Source organism: Salmo salar, chromosome 19 (genome assembly GCF_965601325.2).
Source record: "Salmo salar chromosome 19, fSalSal1, whole genome shotgun sequence".
In the NCBI taxonomy this organism is placed as follows: Eukaryota; Metazoa; Chordata; class Actinopteri; order Salmoniformes; family Salmonidae; genus Salmo; species Salmo salar.
The window spans coordinates 26,697,566-26,716,880 of record NC_138309.1 but is presented as its reverse complement, the minus strand read 5'-3'; the positions used below and the strand labels follow the sequence as shown (position 1 = coordinate 26,716,880).

Genomic DNA, 19,315 nt, shown 5'->3' with positions numbered 1-19,315 from the left:
CAATTTTTTAAGAGTTTCAAGAGTTTTGCAAGAATTGTTTGCTTTTGCAAGAGATGTATAATGTTTTGCTAGTTTGGTGTATGGTTTTGTGGTTAGGGTGTAGAGTTTTGCAAAAATAACCTATAGTTTCAAAGTGCCTAAGCAATCAGAAAAAACTGTAATATGAAGAGTTGAACCACAACTGTGCCCATCATTATCATATTTCCCAGAATGCTCTATTTTAGGTTGATTTTTAGAATTGTTTGTTTCCCGCAGTAGACGAAGACTTTTGACTGGAGATGGACTTATGCCAGAATGCCACCGGCTAGAAGCAAAGTTGGAAGAAGAGGAATATTGGGACAGGAACAAAGAAAGGTGGATCGCTGAGGAGGAATGGAGGGGAAAAAAGAGGAATAAGAGGTCGAAGGAAAGCAGTGGTCAGATTTGAATTTTAGGCAGATGGTGATCAAATCAGAGATGGTGTCGAATAAGTTTGGTGTCAATTGCAAACAGAGTGAGCCGTGCACTCGACCGATTTCTGGAGGTGAAATGGAAGTGAATGAGGGCGAGTTAAGTGAGGTGGAAGGTGTGGTGAAGAGTTCGGAGCCTGAGCTTGGCATCGATGGACATGATAAAGAAGAATCTGGTCCAGTAAGAGTGACATTTTGTTGAGAAAGTGGATCCTTGCCTTTTGGCTGATCCATTTGTGCTTTCAGGGCGGGTGGGAAAGGAGTTGGGTGCAGTTGAATCAGTGAAGGTAACCTAGGTAACCTGTAGTGGACTTGTGATATGCGTTTGTGTTTCTTCTGACCAGATGGAGCGGGCACTCTGTTTGACGCAACTTGGGTCAAGATCTGTTTCTTGCTTTGCTCTTAGGAACGGGGCACCATTGAAAGGAGTGATGTCTGGGGTAGCGTTAAGTGTGGAGCTGGAGCAATTGAAGTTGAAGATGCACACCGTTTGGTGCGCATGCAGACCATGTGGTGAGAGTGGTGAAATAGAGGAGTCACTTTCAGTCATTTTGAGTTTTGAGTCAGTCTTTACCCGACAAGGTCATGTTAGGATACATCAGTTATCCTGTTAGAGCGTTTGTGGCGAATCCAAAATGTTGTTTCAGGTGTCATGACGCAACAGTGTGTAGGAGGGAGATTCCATGATGTGGGAAGTGTGCAAGAGGTTATGGGACAGAGGATTGTGTAGTTTCGGTGGATAAAGTTGTGTGTGTCAACTGTAGGGGTGTCCATGTTGCTGGGGATTGGAAATGTCCGTTGTGAGAGAGGCAGGTTGAGGTGGCTAGTCAGAGTAGTGCAAAAGGTGCCGTATTACGAGGAAGTGAAGAAAGTAGAGGAGGATGATTCAAGGGTGAGGGATCCTGAGAGGATCCTTGTGAGAAGTAGATCTGTGCCAGCACAGAGGGATAGGCCAACGAGTGATAAATGCTTCTGTAACGTTGACTTCTTAGCTTTCATAGCAATGGTTATTAACTGTACTGCAGAAATGGATTGGAAATCACAGAAAATAGAGGTGTGGTGGCAGCTGCAGAGAAATATTTGGGAACAAGAGATTTGACTTCAGAAGAGTTACAGGGTGTGTTGAGTGGTTGTGTCCCGTCCTCCCAGGCCGTTGGCATGGTGCAGGAGCAAATAGGGTCTAAGTAGTGGAATGGTGTAGTGGGTTTTTAATGAGTGTATGATTAGTTTGAAGGGTGTTATTTTTTTTGTTTGCTATCACAAAGTATAATGGATTTGTATTATCCAGTTCGGGGTGGTAATGCAACATATTGGATGCCAACCACTGTTAAACCTCAAAGAAGAAGATGTTTGTTTCCCTCAGGCCGTGTTTGACATTCCTACTTTACGTAGTCTCATATCTTAGTCTTCCCAACCCTGGCAGTCATTCTGAATGCAGGTTGTGGGTGAATAAAAATGCAAAATGTTGGATATCCCCACTCTGGCTGGATTCCAATAGGAATTACACATCACTTTGCAAGCCAGCATCATGTGACTTCCAGGCCTGATGTGGACAGTAAGCTATGATATTCAGGCCACCTGTCACGTCCTGACCAATATAAGTTGTTATTTTCTATGGTAGAGTGGTCAGGGCGTGACAGGGGGTGTTTTTGTGTTTGTTCTATATTTTCTCTTTCTATGTTGTAGTTCTAGTTTGTCTATTTCTAGGTTGGGGTTTATTGGGTTGACCTTCAATTGGAGGCAGCTGGTCCTCGTTGCCTCTAATTGGAGGTCATATTTAGGAGGGGTGTTTCTGCATGTTGTTTGTGGGTGATTATATTTTGAGTAGTGTGTTTTTTCCCCTCTGCGTCACGGTTTGTTGTTTTCTGGTTTGTTTAAGTATTTATGTATTGCATCATGTTTCACTATTAATTAAAGATGTGGAACTACGAAAACGCTGCGCTTTGGTCCGCTCCTTATCACAGCCGTGACACCACCGTATTAGGGTAAAACTAGGCCCTCAAAATAAGTCCTTATCAAATATGTATTGTTTTAAATAATATAATGTCTATGATAATATATTAACTACTGGGAACTCTAAAATGCACTCCAAAAGCACCCTGGGAAATATGCAAATAAGGCTCATCACCCAAACATTTCTGGTTTGGGATTTGTGTATGGTTCTTAAAGAACCATCCCATTTAAGGTTCTTCAGAGAGCCTAAAATTGTTGCCCTATGGCATCACTCTAAAGAACCGTATTTGGTTCCAACTTCCACCTTTATTTTTTTAACAGAGTAGTGTGGCTCAGTTGGTAGAGCATGGCCCTTGAACGCCAGGATAGGATAGTAGGTCTGTTTCCTGCTGCGGCCACTTATACATAAATGTAAGCACGCACTACTGTAACTCACTCTGCATGGGATACGACTGGTTCTTATGAACTAACCACAACTGAATCCTCACATACCAATACTGTTGTTTATTGAAAGCTGAATACCGGGTGTTAGAATCATGTCTGACACTCTGGCTCTATCTGACAGGAAGTTATTTTGTTTCTGCGGTGCACACTGAAATGGCCCAGAGTGTTAATCAATAGCGCCAGCAAATCCACTACTGCATTTAATCAGGCCTGGGATTGCAGAGATTAATTCCTCTGTCCGGCCGCCATATCGGGACGGGATCACAGTGTCCTGAATGCTTATTAGCACATTAGTGTCCTCATTATACACAGTGACACCACCGTACAGGACTGACCTTGTGAGTGACCTCCTCTAATCAGCTCCCTCTAATTTACACTTAATACCAGGACACAGTCCTCCTGAGGCAAGATAGTCAGGAGGAATGATACTGACATACCTGAAAAATGTCCCTGTATACGTCCCAAATGGCAACCTATTCCTTATTTCATGCATAAATTACAGAAGGCTCTGGTCAAAAGTAGTGCACCCTATCACAATTCTGTGTGTTAAATCTAGATAGTAGATCCCAAATATTCCCAAAGGTTGGCTACCATAAAGGTTCTTACCCACACAGTAATAAGTGATGCTTTTCTAAAGATGTGGCATAGATGTGTTATTGGAGTGATTTTATTTTGGTTCTATCATCATCAATGTCTATGTTCTTAGAGCACCCAACAACTTCCTGAAAGTAAATAGATTCCTCGAGAACACCTGATCAGTTTTGAGCCTGGTGTTTTTTAGAGCGCCAGAGTGCCATATGGGTGGTATTCATTAAGCACCAAACGGAAGAAAATGGACTGAAACAGGGAGGGACTACCTGAACTTGTCCAATAACAAACACTCGTTTTAGTTTTCCATTGCAAAGCATTTTGCTGTGGTGTGCTCTAATGAATACAACACAGTTGTTCTCAACCTGTCTCTGTCTACACCTAAAGGGAAGAATTTAGCCCTGACCTCAATTTAGCCCTGACCTCACCCGAGAACACTCAGAACAGAGAGTCCTCTCTCCAAAAAGCAGCTGGCGAATATCTCCCCACTAGTGTCTCTGAAATAACTAAATAATAAATATCCCCTCCTTTCACAGCTGCTTTGCTCTCTCTACCCGTCTCAATAACCACTCAATGTCAATATACACTGTAGTCCTCAGAGCATTTGCTCGGTTTCATAGCAGCGGCTTTGCTTCATCTGCCATCACACCATCCGTGGCAGAGTACCAAAGCTCTGAATATACAGCCTGCTTTAGAGGTTTTACTGCTATTCAAAATCCAATCAAATAAAAGTTTATTGGTTGTCTATACAGATTTGCAGGTGTTATAGCAGGTGCTGCAAAAATGCTTATGTTACTAGCTCCAACAGTGCAGTAGAATATCTTGCAAATACAATATCACAAATAAAAAAATAAATCTAAACAAGAAATGAAGACATAACAATCCAAAGAGAGTGAGCAAGTACTACACCTCAAAGGCTGACTCAGAATCCCATCTGCCCTTTTATGACTCATGACTATAGAAAAGTATATTGAGCAGGGCTTCCATTGGTTCCATTTCCAAATCCAATATTGGATTATACTGCATTGTAATTCATATTGAAAAGGGAATGCTACAACAGCTGTATCTCGGTTTGGTGGAACTGAACAAGGTCTATCATAACATGTTCCTTGTTAGTTGGAATCAATAACCATTTATTACACTGGAGAACAGGCGCAAGCTGAAAATGTTGAACATGATGTTAGGTAAATTACACTCCAATTGAATGTGGCAGCTGACGGCATTTTGAAAATATGAAAACAGGCTTTGCAAATGACAGACCAACTGCTCAGTGATCATCATTTCACCATAGAGCATAATATAATTTGCTTTCCATTTGAATGCGTGTGTAAAGAAGGGTATTATTGCCTGATTAATAACCTCATGGGGTCTGTCATTTACAGTGGTTCCTTTAGCTCATTTACCCACTAACTAGGTAGATCATTCAAAACAGGTGTCCCATTTAATATGTCAACCAAGGTTGATAGGGGAAACCCAGGCTAATTACCTCCCAAATGCCATCCTGTAGGTAATAGGGTGTCATTTGGGAGGTAACCCGAGACATGCTTCAGCCCAGCTTTCATACACTGGAAAACTCTTCCCAGGATAATGCTGGAGATGTACAGTGAAATTCTCCCTGAAATCTAATTGTAAGAAAAACAATACATTTGTACATAAAATACATTTATTAAAATTGGTAACAACATTAACAACAAATGAACAACAGAATTGAAGTAACAACAGTTAACACGTTACGAAATAAGAGCATCATTACAACACTCATTTAAAAACGATATTGTGTGCCTGTGTGTGTGTGGGGGGGTAGGAGAGACAAAGAGAGAGAGAGGGAGATGGAGTTCAAAATTGGGATTCGGATCAATGATCATGTGCAACTCTATTGGGGTAAGGGGGTTCAGACAGGTGAAAGCTGGGCTCAAGCTGGTGTCGTGTATGTGTGTACTTACCTCACTAGAGGTCTTCATTCAAACTCAGTGAGCTCTTGGAAGAATGGAGCAATGGAGGGGTTGAGAACAGTTGGCATTCTCTGGGCCACCTTCTCATGCACTTTGTCCCATCTTCAGGTTTCATCATCTTGGTTGATTCGAACCAGGAACCTGTACAGCCATATCCAATATGGTTTATGAAATCAACTGAGGTATTGAAAAAAATACTAAAAAGTCAGCTAGATGCACCTACTTCAAACCCTAGCTAACTAATAAAACATTGCTATAGCCTACACAATACCAGAGATTATTTTACCAGACAATTTTAACAGATATTGTCATTTCTTTCTGTGCCACCAAATAGCTTACTACTGGTAAAGTGAACAGGTTAAGCTAATACTATAACATTATGGAACAATGTTGTTTAAATTAAACACATGGTTAGTTGGGATAGGCTAAAAGGTCACTCCTGGCCAGCAAAACAATGACTTAACCTACAATGCCTTCGGAAAGTATTCAGACCCCTTGACTTTTTCAACATTTTGTTACGTTACAGCCTTATTCTATTGATTTAAAGAAAATAATCTTCAATCACACATGACATTTACATAAGTATTCCGACCCTTTACTCAGTATTACTCAGTATTACTCAGTACTTTGTTGAAGCGCCTTTGGCAGCGATTACAGCATCAAGTCTTCTTGGGTATGACGCTACAAGCTTGGCACACCTGTATTTGGGGAATTTCTCCCATTCTTCTCTGCAGATCCTCTCAAGCTCTGTCAGGTTGGATGGGGAGCATTGCTGCACAGCTATTTTCAGGTCTCTCTAGAGATGTTCGATGGGATTCAACTCCGGGCTCTGGCTGGGCCACTCAAAGACATTCAGAGACTTGTCCCGGAGCCACTCCTGCTCTTGGCTGTGTGCTGAGGGTCGTTGTCCTGTTGGAAGGTGAACCTTCACCGAAGTCTGGGGTCCTGAGCGCTCTGGAGAAGGTTTTCATCATTGATCTCGCTGTACTTTGCTCCCTTCATCTTTGCCTCTATCGTGACTAGTCTCCCAGTCGCTGCCGCTGAAAAACATACCCACAGCATGATGCTGCCACCACCATGCTTCACCATAGGGATGGTGGCAGGTTTCCTTCAGACGTGACACTTGGCATTCAGGCCAAAGAGTTCAATCTTGGTTTCATCAGACCAAAGAATCTTGTTTCTCATGGTCTGAGAGTCTTTAGGAGCCTTTTGTCAAACTCCAAGTGGGCTGTCAGGTGCCTTTTACTGAGGAGTGGCTTCCATCTGGCCACTCAACCATGAAGGCCTGATTTGTGGAGTGCTGCAGAGATGGTTGTCCTTCTGGAAGGCTCTTCCATCTCCACAGAGGAACTCTAGAGCTCTGTCTGAATGACCATCGGGTTCTTGGTCACCTCCCTGACCAAGGCCCTTCTCCCCCGATTTCTAAGTTTGGCCGGGCGGCCAGCTCTAGGAAGAGTCTTGGTGGTTCCAAACTTTTTCCATTTAAGAATGCCACTGTGTTCTTGAGGACCTTCAATGCTGCAGAACTTTTTTGGTACCCTTCCCCAGATCTGTGCCTCGACACAATTCTGTCTCGGAGCTCTATGGACAATTCCTTCAACTTCATTGCTTGGTTTTTACTCTGAAATGCACTGTCAACTGTGGGACCTTATATAGGCAGGTGTGTGCCTTTCCAAATCATGTCAAATCAATTGAATTTACCACAGGTGGACTCCAATCAAGTTGGCAAAACATTTCAAGGATGATCAATGGAAACAGGATGCACCAGAGATCAAGTTTGAGTCTCATAGCAAAGGTTCTAAATAATTATGTAAATAAAGTATTTCTGTTTTTTATTATTGATTCATCTGTAAAAATATCTAAAAACCTGTTTTTGGTTTGGCATTATGGGGTATTGTGTGTACATTGCTAAGAAAAATAAATATATATAATCCATTTTAGAATAAGGCTGTAACGTAACAAAATGTGGAAAAAGTCAAAGGGTCTGAAAACTTCCGAAGGCACTGTATGTTGCGCAGCTGAGAGCCGAGTGCACAGAATCACACAGAGTTGTGACAGCTAATAAAGACACTGTCTCACGGTGTTATTACCGTTCAAGCTCTCCCCATTGAGTAGACTGTGTCACAGGGACATCTAGATGGCTACCAATATTCGTTATTTCTTGTGTAGACTGCTATCCTACTTGAAATATAATCCTGGGGGGGACATTGGCCACCTTAATAGCTACCGCCGGCAACGCTGATATGCTGCCCAGTGGAAAGCACCTTCGGTCAGTACACAACATCGAAGCACTGGTCATTCGCATCGGCTTTAGCGGCTCGTTAGTAGTTTAACGGTCCACGACTGGCTTTTGTGTAAAATGCGGGACAGTCAATCCGAAAAATATATGTTACACCGGTAATATGGGTGATATCTTTTGAACTGCTAGAAACAAGCCGTTTTGTCTGTAGTAATGGTGATAACTTGACAGTCATGAATCTGCGCTCAGTTTATTCTCTATGGCACTCAGAATCTGTGGTACAGCGAGGCCTATCACAACAATTATTATTTGGGTCAGCAAGACATTTACGAGAAGTTTAAAGACCGAAACGATTGTCAGCTAGCTAGCAAGGTTAGCAAAGAAAACATGCATAAATTCAATGTTGGCTAGAAATAGAGATACTTATAAACAAGTCAAAGTACATACCCAGCAGCTGCTGAAAATATTCTTCCATTTCACAGCGGCTTCAAAATACTAAAATAGTCTGTGTCTCAACTGACAACATGAGGTTGGCACCTGAAACGGATAATTTGTAGGCAATTACAATGTACAGGAGGCATAAGCTACTGTAAACAAACAGTGTGTTATAGTCATTTTTACAGGAGGCTTCCAATTCCAACAGTATTTTTCAGCATTTTACCCATAATGCAGTGCAATCTACAGTATTGCTGCATTTACAGTATTTTAAAGGTGCATTCGACAGTGTTTTGCTGTACAAATTATAGAAACGTCTTACAGTGTAGTTAAAAGACTACAACTAGAAATGCACATTGTAACGGAAGTTATGTTGACATCCGGACTGAGACTGCTAGGCTAGCTAGAAGTGATAGTTAGCTAGATGACGAGCGACAAGAGCTAAACGTTGTAACTTTTTATTAAGCATGATTAAACCTTGTTAAAAATATATTACAAGTTGTGATCTTTAACCTTGAGACATACTCTTTCACACACCTGTGTCTACAGCTTTCTCAGTGACCTCTGAGAGGAATAACAACAAGGACAACACAGGTCGGATTTGTCCTCTGAGACTGACTGGGGTGCCGTGGCAACAGGGGAACTACCAATGAAAACAGCACTGAGGCAAAGTTTTCCCCAGGTACAGATCTATGATAAATTGCCCTTTCTCAATCCTAACCTTAACCATTAGCGGGGAAAATGCTAAACTGACCCATTATCAGCATCTAGGGGCAACTTCACCCTGCACCTGAAAACACAGGCAACAGCAAGAAAACAAAACCTAGTTAAGATGGGGTCTTTATTGGGTTTCATATGGGAAGCAACCTAGCTTGGGAGGATATCTGCAGTGGAGGCTCCTCAGAGGAGGAAGGGGAGTACCATCCTCCTCAGTGAATTTAATTTAAAAAGAAATTGTAAAACATTTAAAAAGAAATCATTTTTAAATAAAGCTATACTAAATATTATCACATCACCAAATAATTCATTAAAACACACTATTTTGCAAAGGTCTACAGTAGCCTTAATTAACAGCACTCTGTAGGCTAGCACCATGGTGTAGCCGGAGGACAGCTAGCGTCCATCCTACTCTGGGTACATTTATTTCAATACAAAACCTAGGCGGCTCATGGTTATCACCCCCTCCCATAGAGTTACACAGTAATTATGATAATTTCCAGATGAGGTCCTCCAACCTATCAGAACACTGATGTGGAGGTTAATCCAGGCCCTGCAGTGCCTAGCTCCACTCCCATTCCCCAGGCGCTATCATTTGTTGACTTCTGTAACCATAGAAGCCTTAGTTTCATGCATGTTAACATTAGAAGCCTCCTCCCTAAGTTTGTTTTATTCACTGCCCTAGCACACTCTGCCAACCCGGATGTCCTAGCCGTGTCTGAATCCTGGCTCAGGAAGACCACCAAAACCCTGAAATTTCCATCCCTAACTATAACATTTTCCGACAAGATAGAACTGCCAAAGGGGGCGGAGTTGCAATCTACTGCAGAGATAGCCTGCAGAGTTCTGTCTTACTATCCAGGTCTGTACCCAAACAATTCGAGCTTCTACTTTTAAAAATCCACCTTTCCAGAAACAAGTCTCTCACTGTTGCCGCTTGCTATAGACCACACTCTGCCACCAGCTGTGCCCTGGAAACCACATGTGAACTGATTGTCCCCCATCTATCTTCAGAGCTTGTGCTGCTAGGTGACCTAAACTGGGACATGCTTAACACCCCGGCCATCCTACAATCTAAGCTTGATGCCCTCAATCTCTCACAAATTTTCAATGAACCCACCGGGTACAACCCCAAATCCGTAAACATGGGCACCCTCATAGATATCATCCTAACTAACTTCCCCTCCAAATATACCTCTGCTGTTTTCAACCAAGATCTCAGTGATCACTGCCTCATTGCCTGCATCTGTAACGGGTCTGTGGTCAAACAACCACCCCTCATCACTATCAAACGCACCCTAAAACACTTCAGCAAGCAGGCCTTCCTAATCGACCTGGCCCGGGTATCCTGGAAGGATATTGACCTCATCCAGTCAGTAGAGGATGCCTGGTCATTCTTTAAAAGTGCCTTCCTCTCCATCTTAAATAAGCATGTCCCTTTTAAAAAATGTAGAACCAGGAACAGATATAGCCCTTGGTTCTTTCCAGACCTGACTGCCCTTGACCAGCACAAAAACATCCTGTGGCGTTTTGCATTAGCATCGAATAACCCCCGTGATATGCAACTTTTCAGGGAAGTTAGGAACAAATATACACAGGCAGTTAGGAAAGCTAAGGCAAGCTTTTTCAAGCAGAAATGTGCATCCTGTAGCACAAACTCAAAAACGTTCTGGGACACTGTAAAGTCCATGGAGAATAAGAGCACCTCCTCCCAGCTGCCCACTGCAGTGAGGCTAGGAAACATTGTCACCACTAATAAATCCACTATAATTGAGAATTTCAACAAGCATTTTTCTACGGCTGGCCATGCTTTCCACCTGGCTACCACTACCCCGGTCAACAGCCCTGCACTCCCCACAGCAACTCGCCCAAGTCTCCCCCATTTCTCCTTCACCCAGATCCAGATAGCTGATGTTCTTAAAGAACTGCAAAACCTGGACCCCTACAAATCTTCCGGTCCTCGACTTCGGTGATGTCATCTATAAAATAGCCTCAAACACTCTACTCAACAAATTGGATGCAGTCTATCACACATCCGTTTTGTCACCAAAGCCCCATATATTACCCACCACTGTGACCTGTACGCTCTCGTTGGCTGGCCATCGCTTCATACTCGTCGCCAAACCCACTGGCTCCAGGTCATCTACAGGTCTCTGCTAGGTAAAGCCCCGCCTTATCTCAGCTCACTGGTCACCATAGCAGCACCCACCCGTATCACGCGCTCCAGCAGGTATATCTCACTGATCACCCCCAAAGCCAATTTCTCCTTTGGCCGCCTTTCCTTCCAGTTCTCTGCTGCCAATGACTGGAACGAACTGCAAAAATCTCTGAAGCTGGAGACTCATATCTCCCTCACTAGCTTTAAGCACCAGCTGTCAGAGCAGCTCACAGATCACTGCACCTGTACATAGCCCATCTGTAAACAGCCCATCCAACTACCTCATCACCATACTGTATTTATTTATTTATCTTGCTCCTTTGCACCCCAGTATCTCGACTTGCACATTCATCTTCTGCACATCTACCATTCCAGTGTCTAATTGCTAAATTGTAATTACTTCGCCACCATGGCCTATTTATTGCCTTAACTCCCTTATCTCATTTGCACTCACTGTATATAGATTTTTCTTTTTTCTACTGTATTATTGACTGTATGTTTGTTTATTCCATGTGTAACTCTGTGTTGTTGTTTGTGCCGAACTGCTGTGCTTTATCTTGGCTAGGTCGCAGTTGTAAATTAGAACTTGTTCTCAACTAGCCTACCTGGTTAAATAAAGGTGAAACAAAAAAAACAAAAAAAATAAACACTCGCAACATGAACTGACATGTTATCCACCCAATCAAAGGATCAGAGAATTAATCTAGTACTGAAAGCATAAACTACAGCTAGCTAGCACTGCAGTGCATAAAATGTGGTGAGTAGTTGACTCAAAGAGAAAGACAATAGTTTAACATATTAATTTATTCCAAAATTGAAGGAGAAGCAAGAGATAAGTTTATATAGAGTTTCTATAGATCAGTTTCACATACTTAGCTAGCAAAAGTCAGCTCTGGCTGACTTTCCAACACAACACTGGAACTCTTCCAAGTCAAGGTAAGCTTTTGGTTTTACTATTTTATTGCCGCCGGTGTAACTGCTTACTGACTATACTGTAACGTTACTAACGCGCTAGCTATATTAGCTATGCTGACCATGACCTTACTTTAGCGAATATAGTGATAACAATGTAGCTGTTTGACTTGGAAAGGTTTTTTTTCCGCCTGGTCACATAGAGCTGATGTGTTGTGCATTGAAGTCCACAAGCGAAGGGAAGTTGTGAGAGGAGGGAGAGCGCATGGATGCAAGAATGAATCTAACGTGGCTGTTTGTTTACGCGTGTATTCATTCCCGCCGATTCTGTTGAAAAACGTTCCTTACACTGAAGCAAACGGAACTGAACTGGGATAAACATGCTTGAATTTGGCCAATAGAAACTCTTGAACTAATGTAAGGAAGTTGTGGATGTCACTGTCTGTTACCTCAAATGTGTCTCTCGACCTGTGTGCACCTACGTTGTAAACTTTCATTCATAGGCTAGGTTGTAGCAACCTCAAGATGGGAATAGGGAAAATTCAAGTATCATGTAGTATCCTAAACCTATCACTGTTACATTGAATTGGGTGAGTGGAATATGAATGACAGTCATCCAAAATGCTGTAAGAGAAATAAGGCCATGCTCATGAAAAAATAAAATCATCATATTAAACGGCACTGACCGTCATTGTGTCTGAGCCAATCCGAAAATAAACACACATATTGTACCCACATCTCTATCCAGCCGTTCATGTCACATCTCTATCCACTGAGATGATTTATAAGCACTGCAACGTAACGTCCCCACCATTGACTGAATAGATTTGTGGGATGACAGATGCCCATGGCTAGTGGCGATAGAGCGAAGCCAATGAATCAAAGCAAAACTTGTCTGGATGTATTAGGAGATAAGGTTGACGACAGCAGAGCACATTGAACAGAGAGACAGCAGACTTTGAAGATGGCTACGGTGTCATAGCAGCCATTATTCACTCGACACACACCTCGGCCATGAGCTCTCCAGTTAAACCAGCAAGAGGCTCAACGAACGTAGACTATGCATGAACAATCCCCTATGCCAAATAAATCCCAACCATACCTAGATTTATTTACTTCTGCATCTCCTCTGTCTAATTACTTTCTAGTCATGCTTGTGTGAGTTGCAAAGCTTATGGCTCCCTAAACTGAAGCATGCAATCCTTCCAGGTGGTCTGATGAGATAGAAACCATGAACTATGTCAGCACCCCAAATGCCACCTTTTTCCCCTATATAGTGCACTACTTTTGACCAGGATCCATAGGATATGCCGCATAGGAATGAATCTCGCTTACTGCCCTTTGACACAACCTCTGTCTGTCGCCACTAATACTCTCTATCTGTTCAGTAGTCTATATCTATTGAAGGAAAAAAAGAACAAGTAATTTGCTAGGCTGATCACCTGCAGCTCTGTTATCGAACAGTCTCTCTATACTCTGATCCTGCATCCAGGGTTATTAATTCCCCTCTCGGCCTTTGTTTAGCTCTTCAAGTAAGTGATATTTATAGCTGCTTGGATATTACTTCTCTACCTCCCACTCCTTTTTTTCAGAGCTGCCCTGTGCTATTTGGTGTCATAACACACATACAGATGATACAGTAGACCCACTCAGATCCACAGTAGGCTACACAACACAAGCCCGACGGAATGAAATGCGCTCTTTGATGAAACCAATCAGGGCACTTCCCGGCGACACAGTGCAAGGCACACTGGGACTCATTAAAAACAATAACTGTCTCAACCACCCAGGCAGTCCACAGACACTGATGATGGAGACCACCCCCAGAAATATTTCCTTTTTTTTAACACAAGTATGAATTTTAACAATGAGGGGGATTCTCTAATGGTTGTGTAGAATTCTCTGATGGAACACGGCTGACTCATTCAGGATTAACTGAGACAGAGCCTGCAGTCCAAATGGCATCCTATTCCCTATGTAAAATGCACTACTATGGGCTTTGGTCAAAAGTGGTGCAAACTACATAGGGAATAGGATGCCATTTGGGATGCTGACAGAGTCAATACTGTCTCCAGAGTCAATACTGTTATCTTGAATGCTGTACCATTCCCCTTCCTATTCCTATTAATTTCACAACATTTTAGCAACATTCTTTCTCCATAATTCTATTAATTTCACAACATTTTAGCAACAGTCTTTCTCCATAAGAGCTTAACTGAGGATTGTGTAGGTTCCTTACAATAGTGTTAGACTGGCACAGATAGAAACAAGGTGAGAGACCAACAGTCAGAGGGAATTAGATCGAGAGGCCTACACAGAAAGGAGTGGGAAGACAGACAGTACAAGATAGACAGAGAGAAGCGTAAAACAAAAAAACCGTTAGCACTTTCCAAACGTACAGATGGCGTCTGACTCAACTTCATGACTGGTCCTGGTTCAGAGAGAGGATGATACCTCAGGTCACCAGTCCCACACAGACACTACACACGCTGATGCAGGATCCTGTGAGATGACGGCATCCCTGCTTATCAATCTGACAGGGGTACCAGAAACACACACCCCTTGATTAAGGTCTATTCCATCTGGTAATAACCCTACAGTCTCTGTACGGCAAGGCAAACCTCAACAGAAGGGCCCATTTATCCACAATAGCTTCAAAATGTTACACTCTGGCATTTACTGAGTGTTAAACTGGGGCAAGGCAGGGAAAACCAATCAAAATATGAAGGCAGATTTCCCTGCCAAGACTGAAATAAATCAAGAAAGTGTATGTGCTGTCCTTTTAGAGATTACTACCATGCCATTAAGGAAATCTGTCTCTAGAAAAAGGAAAAAAAACAAAATGCTTACAAATCACATAGTAGATGTCATGTAGTATGTTTTTAGAATTATGTCATCAAACTCATGGGCCACCCAGGCCACACATCGTTGTCTGGGATTGGTACATCTATTTTTTTACTTTTAAATTAACATATAGCCATTGATTATTGAAGAATGTAAATTATAAATGCCTCATGTCATTAGCTTAGTTCAACTTAGTTCAGACACACTTTACACACAGGTACACATAGATTTTGCATTGTAGATATGCGGTAGTAGAGTAGTGGCCTGAGGGCACACACTTAAGGTGTTGTGAAAAGTGTTACAAAATGTAATATTTAAAATTGTATATAACTGCCTTAATGTTTTTACACCATTGTTTGTAAACAATGTAATTGTAATCAACCACGGTATAGCTTCAAAACATGGTTAAAACTATATAGTTGTGATCTCATCGATGGTTAACCCTTGGATCCATAAATCTGTATATGAATTACATAGTGGTTACATTTCTCCAGCTCCATCTCTCAGCTGCTTAACAAAACAAGTGCTAGGGTGGCAGCTTTGTTTTTCGATTCCCAGATTGCCCCCTTTTAAAAACATGTTCATCCTGAAAACACAAGGTGGTGGGTCTTGTCTAACAGAATAGATAATGACCTAAAGCGTTGTATAATCTCGGCACCCAGAATCAGGATGTCACGAGAGACTACAGGTATTATAGTTAATTATTTTCATAATTAAATCTGGGACACTCACTAAAATGTACATTTTAGTTAGCAGATGCTCTTATCCAGTTCATGTCCCGAAGACACTTTTCCTGACACCTTATGATTTTCCTTTTTTGAGTAATAAACAGAACATTAGAAAAACATTTGTCATGGAAAGTAAGACGTTAACGCTAGCTTTTTCCAAAGCCCATTTCCAGACCATATGGTGGTTTAAAAGCCTGTCTTTCGAAATGCAACACCTGGGCAGGTAAGTATGTTTTTTTTATATATACAAATGGCTATATATTGACCGTGAACCACTGTCAACTTACCAAATTTGCTGTCAGCGGAGGTAGTTGGAAGAGACAGGCAAAGAGCCAACACAGCGAAGATGATGGAACACGGCGAATCCATTACTCTACCTAATCTAATCCATTGCACACCTTTGCTAAACCATAATCGTGTCAGTGTTAAATACAGGATGGTCCAAAATTTATGGATGCGATAATTGCGAGTGGAAGTGAAAATATGACAAGATTTGCAGAGCAATTTCTCGGGTCCGCCACTTCTCTTCCGCAGTCGCGTCAGGATTCAGCACGCGGACAGCAACCTTCAGAAGGCGCCCCTCCTAGGTTCTGACGTCAAACACATGGCGAGGGGCCCCGTGCATGGTCTCTGAGCTTGCACCCACAGTGCGCAATAATTAATGGTTAGCCAGTCTCACCACGAAAATAGTAGAAGTTAATGAAATAAAGCTCGAGAGTAGGCAATATAGAGATAAAAATAAATGCAATACCAATAAGTCCAAGTGGGCACGAGGGAAGTCTATCGCAGAAAGCCAGTTAACTGGCACCAGGGTTCAAACACCAGCTGGAAGGAGAACGAATGGATTTAAATTACATCGCAAGTGGAACCCTTTCCCATATATAGTGCACAACTATTGACCTGGGCATGGTTTCCCAAAGGTATCTTAAAGCTAAGTTCATCTTTAGAACCATATGCCTTAAGATGCTTTTGGGAAACTGGGCCAAAAGTAGTGCACTAACAGTAAAGTAAATTAGCACATTTATAGTTGGACTCAGCATCTGAAAAACAAGTTAATATATTTATTTTTTTATTGTAAGGCTGTATAAACAGTGGCAGGATAATTCTAAAATACCATACAATATAGCATGGCTACTCAAGTTTATACAGAGTTCATACATGCATTGAAATGTCTGGAGGGTTTGTGTTGTATAGAACATAACTAAAAGCATACAAACTACATTTCCATCAACAAATTGTTCAAACAACAGGTGCATATTGTAGCAACCTTGACACAACACCTTGCAACTTCATCAAGCAGTTCGGACCTCTTGGCATAATGGTTAAGGTGTTGGCTTGACAGTTGATGGGTTCGAGTCCCAGTCGGGGCTACCCCCTGAATTCACTACAATATACCGTAAATTCCGGACTATAAGCCGCAACTTTTTTCCCACGCTTTGAACCTCGCGGCTTAAACAATGACGCGGCTAATATATGGATTTTTCCCGCTTTCACATTTTTTTTCTTAAAAAAAAACATTCTGTGACGTGCTCAGTTTTTTGGCGGCATGAAGCTTTCATTAGACCAATGAAATTGCCGAACGGGTTAAGGTCAAACAACTTTTTTGTTTACTGTTTAGATTAAAATCGAGGGCCCTCAAAATACCCATCATTCTGATTACGGCAGGGGCGGAAATCCCGGGGGGGACGGGGGGGACACACGACCCCCCCATCCTGGGAAAAAGATGATTTGTCCCCCCCAATATATCACTGAAACATAACTATGTAATTTAAATAATATTAATAATACGCAATGAAAGCAATTGTGCTGATTATAGACACTTAATAGCGCGTTTTTAAGTTTCAAAAGATTGCAACCCCCCCACCCTTTGCCTCACAATGGTTTGATCCACTGCCAGTTCCTTAGCTTGCTAGGTAACGTAGAGGTTGTATCTACTGTCTGAAAGGCACTCAATGCACGTAACTGATGTGAGGTTAATCCAGTCAATCGCGCACACAAACTAGCTGAATATGCAGAGCTAGCGCGCAAATATTAACTATTAAGCTAGCTAGTACCTATTCCATTTATGTGGCGTCGTCAAAGATGGAATCTTTGCTATCGTCAATTTATTCCAAGATCAGCATGCATGTAAGTTAGTGCTTCAAAGTCCCTGTGATAAGGTTAGCGATAAACTGAACAGAACTACACTCTCTTCTACCATTGTTTTAAATATATTTAATGGTCTCGTTGCAAAAGCTAAATTGTCGCAAGGGAACTTTTATTTCTATATTTTATTTCACCTTTATTTAACCCGGGTAGCAAAGATTATAGCAAACACCACTGAATTGGTGCTCACTAGCTTTGCAAATTCAGCTATTGTTAGAAGCCAGCCAATATGAAACAAACGATTAAAATTACAAAAGGTTGCGGCATATGTTGTGTAAATGGTGAACTCATACAGCTGTCAACTCTTGTCACTGCAATCCGTTTCACATTTGCTAGCTACCTTTTAGATCGAAGCCCATATAGAATGATAGAAGATAAGATGATAGAAGCCCATCTCCTACTGTAAATAACCTACATACTGTGTGTGTGTAGCCAACCAGGTAGAAAAATGGCAGAAAAAAGACAGACATCAGAGTATTTTTCAGTACACCAAAACGCAAAGTAAGAACTCTAGTAGCCTAATATCTCAAAAGACTAGTTGATAAAATGTTCATAAGAAAGAAATGAAATTCTAATGGAAATGTTTCACAATGATGTCATTAGGCAGAGCAGGCAACAGATGGCACACAGACAGCAGAGTTGGGGACAGATATGCAGGGACAGACTGGCAGAGACAGGGAGTCTCAGGTAAGTTTGTTGAGTCTTCGTTTGGCAACATTATGAAAGGTTCTCAATTTTTTTGACTTGTAAAATAGGAACATAATTGGAAAATGCCATGGATACCCCTACTCTCAACTTAAACTGGTGACTGAACTAAGATTTGTTAAAGGCAATGGTATTGCTGTTGTGATTAGTTGTGTAGTTTTGGGTACCGGTAGTTAGTTAGGAGTACGGCAAACACCTTATTTCTTTGGTTCCTCAATATACATTTACCATATTAAACGTAGGCTATGTGTTACAGCACTACTTTTGGTGTCCCCCTCAGGAATTGCTCTTGAGAAAATGTAATGTAATTGTCCCCTCCAAAGTTGATATCAGATTTTCGCCCCTGGATTACGGTAGTGATTTTGTCACCCTCATCATGGCAAAGACACGGAGAAATGCATATGATGCAGCTTTCAAGTTGAAGGCGATTGATCTGGCTGTTGGAAAAGGAAAGAGCTGCTGCACGGGAGCTTGGTCTTAATGAGTCGATGATAAGACGTTGGAAACAGCAGCGTGAGGAATTGACTCAGTGCAAAAAGACAACTAAAGCTTACTGCTATTTATTATTCTTTTGTTACAAGCTGTGTTTCGTTAAAGCCTATTTATTTTTGTTACAAGCCGTGTTTCGTTAAAGCCTGTGTAAAGTTCATTTGTTTCAATGTACCGGTAGGCACCTGCGGCTTATAGACATGTGCGGCTTATTTATGTTCAAAATATATATATATTTTTTAAATTCAGTGGGTGCGGCTTATATTCAGGTGCGCTTAATAGTCCGGAAATTACGGTACATACTTTATACAGGTATATAGGTGGTAACCTGCTGCTGGGCATCTCTGCCTGTCGCACCTCCAGCAGTGCCTGTAAACCAGCTGGAGGGTCGTCACCCGGGGACCAATACTCCTCAATGTTACTCTCCTTATCCCGGTACGTCTCCTGGTCCCGGTACGTCTCCTGGTCCCGGTACGTCTCCAGGTGGCGGAGCAGTGGCAGGGACGTCTGCCTGTCACCCCCTGCAGCTGGCCTTTAGTTCTTCGTTCTTGTCCTTC

The 19,315-nt window shown here is 42.0% G+C and overlaps 1 protein-coding gene across 3 annotated transcripts in view; it reads right to left on the bottom strand.

The window, feature by feature from the left end:
- The window catches only part of LOC106578615 (receptor-type tyrosine-protein phosphatase N2), a 284,623-nt gene extending 268,615 nt beyond the window's left edge, over positions 1-16,008 (bottom strand). The window contains exon 1 of one of the 3 annotated variants that reach the window (XM_082965664.1): positions 15,707-16,008. In XM_082965664.1, the coding sequence (XP_082821790.1) occupies positions 15,707-15,788 (82 nt within the window). In that variant the 5' untranslated portion in view covers positions 15,789-16,008. The remainder of the gene's footprint in view (positions 1-15,706) is intronic. The other 2 variants (XM_014157619.3, XM_045702162.2) reach the window with 2 other exon arrangements.
- Positions 16,009-19,315: the final 3,307 nt, after the last annotated feature.